General features: G+C 50.6%; 2 protein-coding genes across 6 annotated transcripts in view; one reads left to right on the forward strand and one right to left on the reverse strand.

Annotated features, from left to right (window-relative positions):
• Positions 1 to 7,901: 7,901 nt before the first annotated feature.
• Positions 7,902 to 17,701, forward strand: part of MIIP (migration and invasion inhibitory protein) — a 29,552-nt gene continuing 19,752 nt past the window's right edge. For 2 of the 5 annotated variants that reach the window (XR_010594254.1, XR_010594255.1), the window contains exon 1: positions 7,902 to 8,058. Coding sequence is in view for 2 of the 5 variants with exons in the window: in XM_065575195.1 (XP_065431267.1) it covers positions 7,980 to 8,058 (79 nt within the window). In the remaining 3 variants the exon portion in view is untranslated. Of the gene's footprint in view, positions 8,059 to 8,168; positions 8,398 to 13,362; positions 13,463 to 17,701 lie in introns of those variants that run through there. The other 3 variants (XM_065575195.1, XM_065575193.1, XM_065575194.1) reach the window with 3 other exon arrangements.
• LOC135976972 (uncharacterized) lies at positions 10,820 to 13,351 on the reverse strand. Its single transcript, XM_065575196.1, has 2 exons — positions 12,383 to 13,351; positions 10,820 to 11,388 (listed from the first exon to the last, which is right to left on the reverse strand). The coding sequence occupies exons 1-2, from the start codon at positions 12,957 to 12,959 to the stop codon at positions 10,844 to 10,846; spliced, it is 1,122 nt and encodes a 373-aa protein (XP_065431268.1). The 5' UTR covers positions 12,960 to 13,351; the 3' UTR covers positions 10,820 to 10,843.

The raw sequence follows: 17,701 nt of genomic DNA on the forward strand, positions 1-17,701 counted from the left end.
GGAATGTGGTGTCTGAATCGGATTTATGAGCAAACTGATTCCCTCCTCAACCCAGTTCCTAAGCCTGGCTTCTGTTTTCATCAGCCCTGCCGTGCTCTGTGTAAGGGAGTGGGCAAACCTTATGGAGTGGGGGCTCTTTGCAGCCTGAGAGACTTGGATCTTCACCCTGTGCCCCAGGGCCAGCGTGATCCCAGCCAGTGTTTTCCCCAGGAATTGAAATTGGGAGGGGTGTTCAAATTTACGGGGGGAGGGGTCAGGGCCGATGAGGAGTGAGACCGTGAAGGTGGGGTGTATGGCACCATACTGAAAAATGTTTCATGACCATTTTATTAGGTTTAACTTATGTTTTAAAATCATCACACAAATTAAAGTTGGCTACTCAAGCCTTCTATGAAGCACTGCATCTACATCCTTGGTTTCTTGTTATAATTTTGCACAACTGTTAATGAACTTGAATGCAATGCGTTCATCTTTGGTGGCTTTTCATGTGTTCGCTACTTCCATTCCTTCAATCGATATGCTCATTAGTTCATTCACATGATCAGGCAGAAGGCAACTTCTTTCAGAACACAAAATTCTATTCAATGATGAAAAACAACCCTCAACTGTAGTTTTTGTGACTGTGTACGGGGAGATTTTGGCAAACCAGTAAAGTGCCTGAAACCACTATGACTTATTGTTAAAGGTAGCCTAGTCAGCAAGCTGTAAATTGGCCGTTCAGCAGTCTCATCACTAGCTGTCAGGGAGAGCTCAGTTAGACTTCACCTTACAAATCATAATTTAAATATAAATGAATGCATGGACATTGGCATAAAAAACAGCTGTCTGAGGAAGCCCTTCAATGTTCAGACTTTTCAAATCTATTATACATTGGTCATATACAGGTATTTTATCGTACACTTTATCTGCTTTTAATGTAGGTATTAATGTTTCAATTTCAATTCAAATTTGACCAAGGCGGTGGGGAGTTGTGGGTGCCTCAGAAAGGGCAGCTTGACCCCGCGTCCTTCCTGAGAAGAATTGTGTCGAAGTTGCTGATATGCGCATTTTAAAAGAGTGGGATGTACCCCAGGAATGTCTGTTGGGGTCTCAAGGCTGCAAACTCTGGAAAAACCCACACCTGGTTAATCAATAATCAGAAGGAGCCTCTTGCTTGCCCATGGGAACTGTTTGCTTAACAAGTTTTCTTTACATTCATATCATTCTATTACTAACGTATAAATAAGGGGAAAAGCTTGAGCTAGTTGGACTGGTTTTGGACTCTCCCTTTTGGATACATCTTGCAGTCCCCACTGGCTGGCAGAAGATTTGGCCACCGAAAAATTGCTGCTGTTTCACTCAAGCCACACTCAGCTTTGGTAATTATCAAGGGTTGGGGGTGTTTTACTAATCTGTTGTGGACGTGTGTAAGTGCTTGAGACTAAGTAAAGTGTAGCTTTCAGTGAAAGCACTCTTGTGTTGTCCTGTTTGTGCCAACCATCTATCGGTCAGACGGCCGTGTCTCCCCTGATTTTTTTTTTCCTGACACCACCTCGCACAGAGAAAAAGTTACCAAGAGCTTTGGGTTGAAAGAACCCCGGGTAACAACTGGGAGTAGCAAGAGATGAACTCCTACTTCTTTCATCCCAGGAAACATAGCACAAAGATCAGGTCGGGCCACTAGTGATGATAAAAAAAGTTGAAGTCAAATCTTCATTCATTTGTCGTATGATATTCCACTCTGTGCTCAAATTCTCTATTCTGTCCTGAGCACATGGCAGCCCCATTACTGGTAGTGCTTCACTCCACTCAACTGTCGGTGTTTTATAGACTGGGATCTGTAAAAGCTATATAGAGGTTGAGTTGAATCTAGAAGTCGCTGTTGTAGATTTTTAAGAATCAAGTCTGTGTACTTTTTCAGTTGTCTTAACAAACCGTTCTTGTCCTCTTCACTTAAGGATTCAATATAAAATGTCTTCATTAGTCAAGTTCTGGACTGAAGTCTTTGCTTCTTCCGGTACTTTTTCAATGGATAGCTCTCTGATCCAAATGTAGCGTCTATTGCTGGACAAAGATCTACTACTGTTGTAGCAGATGCCTGGATGGCATTGTTTAATGACTGTCACGGAGTATTGGGGAACTCAGGGCCCTGCACCCCCGGCTTCCTGCGATTCACCATGACTCTCAGCCAGCCAGTAAAGCAGAAGGTTTATTTGGATGACAGGAATACAGTCCAAGACAGGTCTTGCAGGCACAGACAACAGGGCCCCCCTCAGTTAGGTCCAGCTTGGGGTCCCAGGGCATGCCAGCCCACCCCCCTTGGGGGGTCAGAGCCATCTCTGCCTCCCAGCCATCTCTCCAGCCTCCTTCCAGCCTGCTTCCAGCACTCTGCCTTTAGCGACCCCTCCCACAGCCTTTGTTCAGTTTCCCGGGCCCCGGAGTCATCTGACCTCCAACCCCCTCCTGGGTTCTCATGTTACAAGCTCAGGTATGTTCCCTTGGGCCGGCTCCCATCCCCCGATGCAGACCATCCTAGTCACACTCCCCTGTCAGCATTCACACACCACAGTAAGAACAGTCCCAGTTCGTCACATCTCTCCCCCCTTCGAGACCGAACTGAGCGGGGTCACTTTAGCCAGTGACCTGGGGAAGTTCGAACCTACCCCCGTTCCCATGGATGCCCCCGCATCCCTCCAGTTCCTTGGTGGGAGTTACACCAGGCCCCTTCCGTTCCACGCCCCCCCTTAGGTCGGGGGTGCTTGATGGCACTCGCAGTTCGCATGTGGGAAGGTTTATGCGGCCTGTGCCCTTTCCCCACCCCCATACCTCTGGGGTTCCAACTGGGCTGTGGTCTTCTCCCAGCGCTCCAGTCTGGAGGTCTGTGCTTTGGGCTCTCTTGGTTTAGAGCCGCCCTTTTAACCTTGGCCACACTCCGGAAAGGCTCCTCTATGCTGGGCAAGGGTCCTAAGGCTGTTTTCCCCTTGTCCCAGGCCTTCCTCCCCCTCTGACAGGGGTCACAGGATCGGCAGTACTGTCGGACAGTAACAAAGACCCCAGGCCAGTAAAAGCTCCGTAGCAGCCTCTGCTGGGTACGCCAGGTTCCCTGGTGCCCTGAGAGGGGAATGTCATGGGCCCGGCACAGCAGCTGGCGGCGATACTTCTGGGGTACCACCAGCTGCCTCCTGATCCCCCCTGACTCCATTTTCCCTGGGGGAGCCCATTCTCGGTACAGGAACCCCTTCTCCCACAGGAACCTTTTCCGGCCGCCTCGTCCCATGGTCTGTACCGCATTGAGGTCGGCCAGGTCCCTTATCTTCCGCAAGGAGGGATCTCTCTGTAACTCGGCCTGGAACTCAGCAGCTGGGACGGGGATGGCCACCTGCTCTTTCTCGCCCGCTGGGTCCGAAGCTGCAGCCTCCCTGAGCCGCGTCCCTGGGCGTTCCCTCCCCACCAGGTTAGGGTCCTGCGCCTCAGGCAAGGCACCCCCCCCAAGGCCAGGGCGCAGTGCCCCTCGCCGGCTCTGACCGCGGGTCACAACTAAGGCGGTCTGGGGGCTGCTTGGCCAGTCCTCTAGGTCCCCCCCCATCAACACCTCAGTGGGCAAATGGTGGTGCACTCCCACGTCCTTGGGGCCCTCCTTGGCCCCCCATTTCAGGTGTACCCTCGCTACGGGAACCTTAAATGGGGTCCCGCCCACCCCGGTCAGGGTCAGGAAGGTGTTGGGCACCACCCGATCTGGGGCCACCACCTCGGGCCGGGCCAGTGTCACCTCTGCGCCCGTGTCCCAGTATCCATAAACTTTCTTCCCATCCACCTCCAGGGGAACAAGGCACTCGCTCCGCAGGGACAGCCCCGCGCCAACCCTGTAAACGGAGAACTTTGAATCCGGAGCATCTGGCCCTCCAGAGAAGCTGGCCGGGGGCCCTTCTCTCTCTTGAGCAGTTGATAAGCTGCCAGCCCCTCTTGCGTGGGAAGCCTGCCCCTCGTCCATCTGGGCCTCTACCAAGTTAACCCGGTGCGGGTTCGGTCTGCTCAGTCTGTCCTTGAGCTTGGGGCACTGGGCCCGAACGTGGCCTCTTCGGCCGCAGTAATAGCAGCTCAGGTCCCGTGGGTCCCCTCGAGCCGGTCGGTTGTCCCTGATGCTGGGCCTTCCCCGTGGGAGGGGATTCCCCATATTTCCCCTTTGGGAGGTCCCAGGGTGACTCTCTCTCTGCATCGCGGCGGGCCTGTTCCTTTGGGGCTCCTCCCTGCCACCCCCTGACCGGCTCTTTACAAACTCATCAGCCAGCTGCCCGGCGTGTCGCGGGTTCTCTGGCTTTCTGTCCACCAACCACAGCCTCAGGTCGGATGGGCACCGCCCATACAGTTGCTCCAGTACCAGCAGTTTAATCAGGTCCTCCTTCGTCTGGGCCCCACCAGCCCACTTGCTGGCGTATCTTTCCATGCGGACGGCTAGTTGCAAATAGGAGATCTCAGGGGTTTTATCTTGACTCCGGAACCTTTCCCGGTACATCTCAGGAGTCAGCCCAAACTCTCGTAGCAGGGCCTTTTTGAATAGTTCGTAGTCCCCTTTCTCTGCCTCTCCCAGTTGGCGGTACAATGCCACGGATTTGGGGTCCAGTAAGGGGGTAAGGACCCGGAGTCTGTCCGCGGGATCCACCCGGTGCAGCTCGCAGGCCGTCTCAAAGGCCTCCAGGAAGTCATCCATGTCCTCCCCCTCCTTGTATGGGGCCATGATGCACTTATCAAAGCCCCGTGCAGTCCTGGGTCCCCCCTCACTCACCGCAGCCGGGGGTTCGCTGCCCTTCAATCTCGCCAGTTCCAGGTCATGCTGACGCTGTCTCTCTTTCTCCTCCCGTTCACGCTGATGCTGTCTCTCATTCTCCTCCCGTTCATGCTGTCTCTGTCGTTCACGATCCTCCAGCTCTCTCAGTTTTAGCTCTTTCTCCCATTCCAGCCAATTCCGCTCCCCGGATGCCGAACGTCGCCGGGAGGATCCTCTGCTGGCCGGCGGGCTTCGCCGGGGGGACCCCCTGCTGGCCGGGGGGGTCACGGCGCCTTCGGTATTTGCTGGGCTCCTCCCCACCCTTCCCCTAGGCATAGGAAGGAGGGGTCTCGGGAAGCCCTCAGCAGCCGGCTGACCACTCCCAGCTGGGACAGACACTGGTGCCTGCGCTGCATTTGCCAGGCTGCTTCCCTGAGACACAGGGATCAGTTCATTCGCGCGATCTTCCGCCTCCAGCTGGGCAATGAGCTGTTCTTTGGTGAGCCTCCCAATGCGCAGCTGCCTCTGCTTGCACAGCTCCACCAGGTCGCTCTTAAGCCGCTTGGCATACATCTTCCTGCTGGCCACTCACCGGCCTGTGTGCTCACAGCTCCCCACGGTTCCCAGGGGGACCCCTAGTGTGCCAGCCCTTCTCGAGGTCACCACCTCTCTGCCAGGGTCGAGCTGCAGACTCCTCCGCCCCTGGGACCACTCGCTGCGATCCCCCCGGGGGACCCTGTTACTGCAAAAGTCCTTCTCGCTGGTCACACACTCCCAGGGGTAATAACCGTCTCTCTCCCACTCTTCAGCACGCCTGGTCCCCGTCAATCCCCCTTCGTTTTACTGCTCCCCAGTCACTTACTGCAGGAAGCGCCGTCCACGGGGTGCAGTAGATCCCACCGCTGCCACCAGTTGTCACGGAGTATTGGGGAACTCAGGGCCCTGCACCCCCGGCTTCCTGCGATTCACCATGACTCTCAGCCAGCCAGTAAAGCAGAAGGTTTATTTGGATGACAGGAATACAGTCCAAGACAGGTCTTGCAGGCACAGACAACAGGGCCCCCCTCAGTTAGGTCCAGCTTGGGGTCCCAGGGCATGCCAGCCCACCCCCCTTGGGGGGTCAGAGCCATCTCTGCCTCCCAGCCATCTCTCCAGCCTCCTTCCAGCCTGCTTCCAGCACTCTGCCTTTAGCGACCCCTCCCACAGCCTTTGTTCAGTTTCCCGGGCCCCGGAGTCATCTGACCTCCAACCCCCTTCTGGGTTCTCATGTTACAAGCTCAGGTATGTTCCCTTGGGCCGGCTCCCATCCCCCGATGCAGACCATCCTAGTCACACTCCCCTGTCAGCATTCACACACCACAGTAAGAACAGTCCCAGTTCGTCACAATGACCCAAGTGGTTTCAACTGTAGACTTACAAGAGAGAGAATGGCAATAGTCTTCTCTGACCGTAGTAGCAAAAGTAATCCGCCAGCCTTGCTACTTCGATCCATCCCAGTGTGGTAGATGCTTTCCAAAGCCAGTAATAACGGCTGGAGTAGTTTTAAGACAACAGCCAAGGATCGCTCATGAGAAAGCCAGAGGGTTTTCCCAGGTTGGACTAATTTGAACTTCAGGCGCAGTGTATCTTCTCTATTTCCCAAAATATTCAGTCTTTTTGGACTCTTGCTGAAAAAAGAATATAATGAAGACACTAAATGTATAAAGAAGAACAGGAGTACTTGTGGCACCTTAGAGACTAACAAATTTATTAGAGCATAAGCTTTCGTGGACTACAGCCCACTTCTTCGGATGCTACTCTGAAACTAAATGTATAGCTTTTTAAATGTCTTTCGAAGAGGCTGCAGCTCATACTAGCACTAGTTGGAGTAGATGGCCTCCGCATTGTGTGTATAGGAGAGACTAGGGTTACACTTCTCGCTGAACAAAGCTTGTACTCCACCATGTCTTCCAGAGAAGTTTGCAGCTCCATCAAATGCACAAGCAGCCATCTGTTTGGGGTCCAATTGACAAGCATTTAACTCTTCTAAGATGTGGGATGTCACAGATGCAGCCGCTGTGTCTTCTATAACTTGAACATCTAGAAATGTATCTACTGGCCTATCACTGACATCAAAATAAGATCCACAATGACTTAATACTTGATGTCCCTTTGCATCGGTGCATTCATCAGCCATGTATGCAAATTTTTTGAATGGGGTGAGAGAGTTCTTCACTTTTTCAACTGTTGAGTCTTTCACTGTTGCACCCCATGCTTCTAGCCAGTCAGTTGAGTTTTTTGCAGAAAGAGGGTGAGCATTTGCTGGTCTTGTTCGGAACCAGTGTTTAACTTCAGGATGAACAAGTGACAGTGCCCTTAACGTTGGCCTCCAGTTTGTAGTGTGTGGTACCTCTTGCTTAAATAGAAAGTATAATGCCACCGCCATGTTTGTTCGCATGAACTGTGTTGTAGTTCTAGCTTTCTTAACAACCTTATTGACACTCACCGGTGTTGTCCTTGGTCAGTGGAGACTCAGAGGTGCTTTCACATGAGTTCACCTCCCAGGTGGGGGCAAGAAGGCACCTTGCTCCTTTCTCCAGCTGCTCACTGTTTGCTCTAGCCACTGTTGTTTCATTACCCCCTTGCATGCAAGTGATTTGTAACCCAACCCCAGCCAAAATCTATTCCTTGGGCAACACAGCGCTGGTTGCTGGATACCGAGGTAGATTAGGGGTGAATGTAAATACAATCTTGTCCTGAAGCCTTTTCCCCCCAGCTCATCACTAGCTGTCAGGGAGAGCTCAGTTAGACTTCACCTTACAAATCATAATTTAAATATAAATGAATGCATGGACATTGGCATAAAAAACAGCTGTCTGAGGAAGCCCTTCAATGTTCAGACTTTTCAAATCTATTATACATTGGTCATATACAGGTATTTTATCGTACACTTTATCTGCTTTTAATGTAGGTATTAATGTTTCAATTTCAATTCAAATTTTCAATCACTGAAGTGGCAACACTGCATGTAACTAGTTCACCACACTGGTGGGGAGGGCGTTGGGGAAATTCAGGGGGGGTGCAGGGAAATCCCTGATGCCAGCTGCCCTGGGGCCCTGCCGGAGCTCCGCTCACGGGGGTGGCGGGGGAGGAGAAGCACCGGACACGTGAGCCAGCCGCCCACGTGTTCCCTCCCAGCTGCCTGCGGGGAGGAATCTGGCCCTTTAAACGGAGCCCCGGGCCGTTGGGGCGTTGCATGCTGGGGACCGCCGCCCTGGCCAATCAGGAGGCGGCTGGGGGGTGGCTTTTGCTACAAACCAGAAAGCGACTGGAGGGTGAGTGAGTGCGGGGCTGGGGAACCCCCGGCTCGGGGGAAGCAGGCGGGCACCGGGGGGTCCACGTGGCTGGGGCTGGAGCCCGGGGCTGGGGCTGGCGGCGGGGAGGGGAGGTCTGGGCGGGTGCTGTGATCCCAGGGGAGGACCCATCATTCTGGGCATGGAGGATCCGAAGCCCCATCGCCCCCGTGTCAGACTCAGCCCCATACGGCCCCGGAGCCTCCCGCTGACCCGCGGGGGGACCTGCCCAGCCCGCCCCCCATGAGCTGGGAAAGGAGCCCGCTGCTCTCTTACGGGGGATGCGTAAAAACCTCCATCCCCGCGGACTGTGCCTTTCAGGTGACATTACAGCCCGGTCTCTGCCCAGCTCAATGGGGACATTAAAGAGCTCCGTGGCGTTTAATGAGAGGCGGCTGCTTCGCTGCCCAGGTGATCAGAGCCTGAGGCCTTGTCTACACTACGAGAGTAGTTCGATTTTACTTGCATCGAATTTTTGTAATCGATATTGCAAAGTCGAGCGTGTGTGTCCACACTAAGGACAGTAATTCGACTTTGTGCGTCCACACTAACGGTGATAGCGTCGACATTCGAAGCGGTGCACTGTGGTCAGCTATCCCACAGTTCCCGCAGTCCCCTCTGCCCATTGGAATTCTGGGTGTAGCCGGCAATGCCTTCTGGGTAACAAAATGAGTCGAGGGTGCTTTTGGGAAACTGTCGTCATCCGTCCATCACTCCCGCCCTCCCTCCCTGAAAGCGCCGGCGGGAAAACAGTTCGCGCGCTTTTCCAGTCATTGACAGCGCGGACGCCACTGTACTCCGAGCATGGAGCCCGCTGCGACCATCGCTGCAGTTGTGGCCGCTCTCAACGTCTCGCAGCTTATCATAAAGGTTTCCCTGAGGCAGATGCAGAAAAGTCAGGCAAGGAGGCTACGGCACCGCGGTGATGTCCTGAAGTCTGAGAGTAGCACAGACCTGTCAGAAAGCAGGCGACCCAGCGCCGAGGACATCACAGTGGCAATGGGTCATGTTGATGCCGTGGAACGGCGATTCTGGGCACGGGAGACAAGCACTGAGTGGTGGGACCGCATAGTGCTGCAGGTCTGGGATGAATCCCAGTGGCTGCGAAACTTTCGCATGCGGAAGGGAACTTTCCTGGAACTTTGTGAGTTGCTGTCCCCTGCCCTGAAGCGCAGTGACACCCGGTTGCGAGCTGCACTGAGTGTACAGAAGCGAGTGGCCATAGCCCTGTGGAAGCTTGCAACGCCAGACAGCTACCGGTCAGTCGCGAACCAGTTTGGGGTGGGCAAATCTACCGTGGGGGTTGTTGTGATGCAAGTAGCCAAGGCAATCGTTGATGTACTGCTGCCAAAGGTAGTGACCCTGGGAAACGTGGAGGCGATCATAGATGGTTTCGCAGCGATGGGATTCCCAAACTGCGGTGGGGCCATAGATGGAACTCACATCCCTATCCTGGCACCGGACCACCAGGCCACCCAGTACATTAACCGAAAGGGCTACTTTTCCATGGTGCTGCAAGCACTGGTGGACCACAGGGGACGTTTTACCAACATCTACGTGGGATGGCCGGGCAAGGTTCATGACGCTCGTGTTTTCAGGAACTCTGGTCTGTTTAGACGGCTGCAACAAGGTATTTACTTCCCGGACCACAAAATAACTGTTGGGGATGTGGAGATGCCTATAGTCATCCTCGGGGACCCAGCCTACCCGCTAATGCCCTGGCTCATGAAGCCCTATACTGGCGCCCTGGACACTGAAAAAGAACTCTTCAACTACCGGCTGAGCAAGTGCAGAATGGTGGTGGAGTGTGCTTTTGGCCGTCTCAAGGGGAGATGGAGAAGCTTACTGACTCGCTGTGATCTCAGCGAAACCAATATCCCCATTGTTATAGCAGCTTGCTGTGTGCTCCACAATCTCTGTGAGAGCAAGGGGGAGACCTTTCTGGCGGGGTGGGAGGTTGAGGAAAATAGCCTGGCTGGTGATTACTCACAGCCAGACAGCCGGGCGATTAGAAGAGACCAGCGGGAAGCGCTGTGCATCCGGGAGGCTTTGAAAGCAAAGTTCCTGAGTGAGCAGGGTAACCTGTGATTTTATAGTTTGTGTACTGAGAAGCTAAACCTGCCCCCGTTTCTTTACCCAGGTAATGTTGACTATCCTATCCAGTTACATACCCCCTTCACCCCCCCTCCAACACACGTGTCGAAATAAAAATAGTTCTACTTTGTTAAAGCACACCGTTTTCTTTAATACTGTTTTAGCGGGAATTTTTTAAAACTGGGACGCAGACTGTGGTGCGGGGCGGGTCTAGTGTTGTGATGCGAATGCAGCTTCTAAACTCAAGGATTGACAGGCTCCGCTGCGGTGGGATGCTTGTTTCAACGGAGCCTGTCACCCCTCCTGATCGGGACTGTGTGTATGGGAGGTCTATTTGACTTTGTGGCAGGGGGAGGACGGTTACAGATCCCATGCTGTGTGGCTCTGTGATCCTGTCTAAGGACCGGCGCTTAAGATCTGTAACTGCCCTCCCCCGCCACAAAGTCACAGAGCAACCCACCCCCCCCAACATTACATCAAAACAACCTCCCAGACTAACCGGGGCAACTAGTCACTGCATCACTGCACTGTGTATGTGCCCTGCTGCTGTGCCTGCCCCCGACTATGTACCCTGCCAAAGGAGACTGTCCTGTCCAATTTCCAACCCCCTTTCCCCTCCTCCTCCAAAAGAACATGATTGAAACAGTAGTTAACAGAAACGAATTTTTTATTATCAACTACACATGGCATTGGGAGGTGAAACTTGGACGTGGGCTTGTGTCAGGCGGGAAGGAAAGAACTTTTCAAATTTTGGGAAATGAGAGCCTTCTGCTACTAGAGCTCTCTGCAGGGGTGGAGTGAGAGTTAGCAGGGACTCTGCCGCCTCTCCTTCTTTGCACTTTGGGTGAGGTGGGTATGGGACTTGGTGGCGGGGGAGGGCGTATGAGATGGACTGCAGCGGGGCTCTGTCCTCCTGCCTCCGTTCCTGCAGAACATCCACAAGGCGCCGGAGCGTGTCCGTTTGCTCCCTCAGTAGTCCAAGCAGCGTTTGAGTCGCCTGCTGGTCTTCCTGCCGCCACCTCTCCTCCCGATCCATGTTGGCTTGGTGCATTCGGGTCAAGTTCTCCCGCCACTGGGTCTGCTGTGCTGCCTGGGCTTGGGAAGAGGCCATAAGCTCAGAGAACATGTCCTCCCGTGTCCTCTTCTTCCTACGCCTAATCCGCGCTAGCCTCTGGGAGTGTGATTCCAGGCTAGGTTGTGAGACAGTCGCAGACGGGGCTGTGGAAATGGGAAAAAGGGAGTGAATTCCTCTGAAAGATAAATGTAGTTGTGAACAAAGAACATAGTCTTTCTCTGTGAACAAGACCATGCACAGCACCTTTCACATGCGCACTCAGCACAAGGTCGAATTCTCGGCCTTCGCATTCTGTGCCTGGGGTCTTGAACAGCACATTTGAGAAGCGAGGCAGCACAACGGAATTTCTGTTGCAGGCAGACATGGTAAGCCGTACACTTGTGGCAGTTTAAAACTTTTATATTACCACTGGCCTCATTTCACATTTAAATCAATGTCAGTCCCTGCTGCCAGCAATCCGGCAAGCGGGAACTCTGCCCCTGTCCCACCCCCTCGCGGCTGTCCCCGGGAATGATCCCTTTCGGCTGCCCCTCTCCCGCCTCCACCGCGTGGCTGCAAACCAGCGGTGACAGTTCTGTAAAGGAACGGGAAAGCAGTCCCAACACTAACATTCCCCTACCTAATTAAAAGCAGGTCACCATGGCCGACATCACCCTGATGAGGATCTCCGAGAGCGACAAAGAGAGAATGCTCCGGGAAAGCCTCCAAAGACCAGGGCCGTATGCCGCCCTGCTGTGCAGAGCAATGATCCCCGAGTACCTGATAATCTCGTGGCGCGGCAACGTGTCGTACTTCGGAGGACCCAATAAGGCCGCTCTCCCCAAGAACCTCATGCAACGGCTTTCAAGTTACCTCCAGGAGAGCTTCATCGAGATGTCCCAGGAGGATTACTGCTCTATCCCCGCACATATAGACCGCATTTTACTGTAGCTGCAGTAGCAGGGAATACACAGTAGAGCGGCTTGTGCAGGACAATCACTGAAAACCGGACATTGCTAGATTTCTTTTCAAAACTTGCACTGCCCCTTACTAAACCGTTAAGCGCCTAGGGCACACTAATCATGAACAACCCATTCTTTTAATTGTTAATATTCCTGTTTTGTTAAAAATAAATGTTTAGATGTTTACAACACTTACTGGCTGATCCTTCACCAGATTCTGTGTCCGGGGTAATGGCTGGGGACGCTTCGTAGGGGATCTCTGTAAGGGTGATGAAGAGATCCTGGCTGTCGGGGAAATCAGCGTTGTGAGAGCTGCCAACTGCCTCGCCCTCCTCATCTCCTTCCTCATCTTCCCCGTCCCCTAACATGTCTGAGGAACCGGCCGTGGACAGTATCCCATCCTCAGAGTCCACGGTCACTGGTGGGGTAGTGGTGGCGGCAGCACCGAGGATGGAATGCAGTGCCTCGTAGAAACGGGATGTCTGGGGATGGGATCCGGAGCGTCCGTTTGCCTCTTTGGTCTTCTGGTAGCCTTGTCTCAGCTCCTTGATTTTCACGCGGCACTGCGTTGCATCCCGGCTGTATCCTCTCTCTGCCATGTCTTTAGAGATCTTCTCGTAGATCTTTGCATTCCTTCTTTTGGATCGCAGCTCGGAAAGCACGGACTCATCGCCCCACACAGCGATGAGATCCAAGACTTCACGATCAGTCCATGCTGGGGCTCTCTTTCTATTCCCAGACTGCACGGCCATCACTGCTGGAGAGCTCTGCATCGTTGCCAGTGCTGCTGTGCTCGCCACGATGTCCAGACAGGAAATGAGATTCAAACTGGCCAGACAGGAAAAGGAATTCAAATTCAAATTTTCCCGGGGCTTTTCCTGTGTGGCTGGTCAGAGCATCCGAGCTCGCACTGCTGTCCAGAGCGTCAACAGAGTGGTGCACTGTGGGATAGCTCCCGGAGCTATTAGCGTCGATTTCCATCCACACCTAGCCTAATTCGACATGGCCATGTCGAATTTAGCGCTACTCCCCTCGTCGGGGAGGAGTACAGAAGTCGAATTAAAGAGACCTCTATGTCGAACTAAATAGCATCGCAGTGTGGACGGGTGCAGGGTTAATTCGATTTAACGGCGCTAACTTCGACATAAACGCCTAGTGTAGACCAGGCCTGAGAAACACCGTAGAAAGAGCAGATCAGACCCGCGTGTAATCCGCGGGCTGCCCCAAGTCCATATACTTCTGCTGTCTGGATGGTAGGGCCTCTCCCCTCGCTGCTGTGAGTTGTGTTGTGTTCGGTTGTTTCTATTGCGTCCTGTAGGCCCGGGGGTTTGATCTGGGTCATGTGTCCAGCTGCCAGGGCAACAGGCACATGTAAACAAATCAGATGTGATTTATACAGGGTGCTTTGGGACAAAGGGTGCTATAGAATTGTAAACATAGGAGAAAATCCATTTTAGCCAATGGATACATGTCATCTACAGCCTGTTCAGGAAGGACTGGCAGGGGAAAAGAGGTGTTGCTTTGGATAGCAAAGATGTATACTGAGGTTGAAAGAAAAGTGGGAGGCAGACCTGTTGAAAGTCTTTGGGTAAGGATAGAAAGGGTAAAACCTATGGGTGCTGTCATGATCGGGGTCTATGACAGGCCACCTAACCAGAGAGAAGAGGCGGATGAGGCTTTCCTTAAATAACTAACAAAATCATCCAAAGCACATGATTTCATGGTGATGGGGGGGAGATTCAGCTACCCGGAGGTCTGTTGGGAAAATGATACAGCATGGCATAGGTTATCCAGCAAAAAGAACAGGAGTTCAAGTTCAGCAGTTTCTCGTCCATTTATTCTTTTACGTAGAGACTGTCCGGTTTGGCCAATGTACATGGCAGAGGGGCATTGCTGGCACATGATGGCATATATCACATTGGTAGATGTGCAGGTGAATGAGCCCCTGATGGTATGGCTGATATGATTAGGTCCTATGATGATGTCACTTGAATAGATTTGTGGACAGAGTTGGCATCAGGCTTTGTTGCAAGGATAGGTTCCTGGGTCAGTGGTGTTTGGTTGCTGGTGAGTATTTGCTTCAGGTTGGGGGGTTGTCTGTAAGTGAGGACAGGTCTGTCTCCCAGGATCTGTGAGAGTGAGGGATCATCTTTCAGGATAGTTGTAGATCTTTGATGATGAACCGGACAGTCTCTATGCAAAAGAATAAATGGACACAAATCTGACATCAGGAATCATAACATTCAAAAACCAGTAGGAGAACACTTTAACCTGTCTGGTCACTCGATAACAGACCTGAGGGTGGCAATTTTGCAACAGAAAAGCTTGAAAAACAGACTCCAACGAGAAACTGCTGAACTTGAATTGCAAACTAGATACAATCAACTTAGGCTTGAATAGAGACTGGGAATGGCTGAGCCATTACAAACATTGACTCTATCTTCCCGTGTAAGTATTCTCACACTTCTTATCAAATTGTCTATACTGAGCTGTCTTGATTATCACCTCAAAAGTTTTTTCTCTTACTTAATTGGCCTCTCAGAGTTGGTAAGACAACTCCCACCTGTTCATGCTCTCTGTATGTGTATATATATCTCCTCTATATGTGTTCCATTCTATGCAGCCGAAGAAGTGGGCTGTAGCCCACGAAAGCTTATGCTCAAATACATTTGTTAATCTCTAAGGTGCCACAAGTACTCCTGTTCTTTTTGCGGATACAGACTAACACGGCTGCTACTCTGAAACCTGTTATCCAGCAAGTTCATGGAATGCATTGGAGACAGCTTTTTACTACAGAAGATGGCGAAAGCAACTAGTGGAGAGGCTATTCTGGATTTGATGCTGACGCATAGGAAGGAACTGGTTGAGAATTTAAAGGTGAAAGGCAGCTTGGTTGAAACTGATCATGAAATGATCGAGTTCACGATTCTTAGAAATGGCAGGAGGGAAAACAGCAAAATAAAGATAATGGACTTCAAAAAGGCAGACTTTAGCACACTCAGAGAATTGGTAGATAGACTTGCTTGCCACAGGATCTCAAGCGAAAAAAGTGTTCAAGAGAGTTGTTAGTTTTTCAGAGACATTATTAAAAGCGCACAAGAGCAAACCATCCCCATGAACTAGGTCAGATTATGAAGGATGATATTTTTATTCATATATATAATAACACACACAGAGAAGCATGAAAGGGTCGCAGGAAAATATTTTATGAATACACGAGAAGCAAGAGGAAGATCAAGGACAGGGCAAGTCCATTACTTAATGAGGAGGGAAGGACAATAGCAGAAAACGCAACAATGGCCGAAGAGTTTTAAATGCCTTTTTTGTTTGTTTTCATCAAAAAGGTTAGCAGTGATCAGACTAACATAGTGAACAGCTGTGTAAATGGGGTAGGATCTGAGGCTAAAATAGGGAACAAACAAGTTAAGAATGACTTAGACAAGTTAGATGTCTTCAGGTAGGCTGTGACTGATGAAATACATCGTAGAATACTTAAGGAATTGACTGAAGAGATCTCTGAGCGATTAGTGATTATCTTCGAGAATTCATGGAGGACAAGAGAGATTCCAGAGGACTGGAAAAGGACAAACCTAATACCTATCTTTAGAAAGGGGAATAAGGACAACCCAGGGAATTATATACCAGTCAGCTTAACTTTGGGACCCAGAAAGATATTGGAGCAAATAATCAATTTGTAAGCACCTAGAAGATAAGGTGATAAGTAACACTCACCATGGATTTGTCAAGAACAAATTGTGTCAAACCAACCTAATATCCTTCTTTGACAGCACAACAAGCCTTGTGGATGTAGGGAAGCGGTAGATGTGGTATATCTCCACTTTGGTAAGGCTTCTGATATTGTCTCACATGATCTTCTCATCAGCAGACTAGGCAAAGAGAGCCTATTCTACGGTGGATGCACAACTGGTTGGAAAGCCGCACTCAGTTTTTTTAATCTATTGGTTCACCATCAAACTGGAAGGGCATATCATGTGGGGTCCTGCAGGGATCTGTCCTTGGTACGGTACTATTCCATATTTTCATTAATGACTTGAGTAATGGAGTGGAGAATGGACTTATAAAATTTGCAGATGACCCCAAGCTGAGAGGGATTGCAAGCACTTTGAAGGACAAGATTAGAATTCAAAATGATCTTGACAAACTGGAGAAATGGTCAGAAATAAATAGGATAGAGTTCAATAAGGACAAATGCAAAATGCTATGCTTAGGAAGAAGTAATCGACTGCAGAAATACAAAATGGGAAATGACTGCCTAGGAAGGAGCTGAGGGAGTGGATCACAAACTTAACAGCGTAGACACGATCCTGTATGTTATACAGCTGCAAAAAAAAGCGAACGTCATTGTGGGATGTATTAGCAGGAGTGTTGTAAGCCAGAGCCGAGAGTAATTCTTCTTCTCTACTCAGCACTGGCATGGCCTCAGTTGGAGTATTGTGTCCAGTTCTGGGCGCCTCACTTCAGGAAAGATCTGGACAAATTGGAGAGCTACAAAAATGAGGAAAGGTATAAAAAACATGACTTACGAGGAAAGATTAAAAAACATGGGTTTGTTTAGTCTGGGGAAAAGACTGACAGGCACATAATAACAGTCAAAGATTGTTATAAAAAGGAGGGTTATAAATTGTTCTCCTTATCCACTGAGGGCAAGCTTAAATTGCAGCAAGGGATACCTAGGTTGGACATTAGGAAATATTTCTTAACTGTAAGGGTAGTTAAGCACTGGAACAAATTACCTGGGGAGGTTGTGGAATGAATGTCATTGGAGGTTTTAAAGAACATGTTAGACACACACCTGTCAGGGATGGTCTAGAATTATAATACTTAGTACTGCCTTAGTGCAGAGGACTGGACTAATGACCTCTCGAGGTCCTACATTTCTACGATTCTTTCCTTTATGAAATCCCTTTTCCCTGGCTTGTGGCCCAGCATGCTGGACAACGAGGCCGTCGTCCCGTCAACACAAGTTTTTGTGGTTTTAACTCCCTCTACCTGTATTACCAACGAGAGAGGCAGCGTGGTCTAGAGGCTGAAGCAGAGGATTGGCTGTCGGTACACTTGCCCTGTCTGAGACGCTGATTCACACTCTGGCTTTGGGAAAGTCATTTCCCCTCTTTCTGCTCTAGTTAGCTCATCTGTAAAACGTGGGTGACGATATTGACCTACATACTTCTCCAGGGTCTTCTATGGATTAATTACTGTGTGCACAATGCTTTGAATGTGTACATTTCTAGGAATTATTAAAATAGCTATGATTAAACCAAAAAGTATTTTAAAACCCGAGGCCAAAGTTATCAAATGGAGTTACAGGTGCTCCACCCCTCTACAAATCAGGGTATGGGTTTGGTGCCTAAGTTTAGGCTAATTAATATAACAGGTTTTCACATTCTTATGTTCAGTGCAGGGTTATTTAAACCCAATTTCATTTAAATATTTATTTCTTTTGATACTGTCTCGCATGACCTTCTTGTAAACAAACTAGAGAAATGCATCCTAG

The sequence above is a fragment of the Chrysemys picta genome, chromosome 21, assembly GCF_011386835.1.
Source record: "Chrysemys picta bellii isolate R12L10 chromosome 21, ASM1138683v2, whole genome shotgun sequence".
Classification (NCBI taxonomy): Eukaryota; Metazoa; Chordata; order Testudines; family Emydidae; genus Chrysemys; species Chrysemys picta.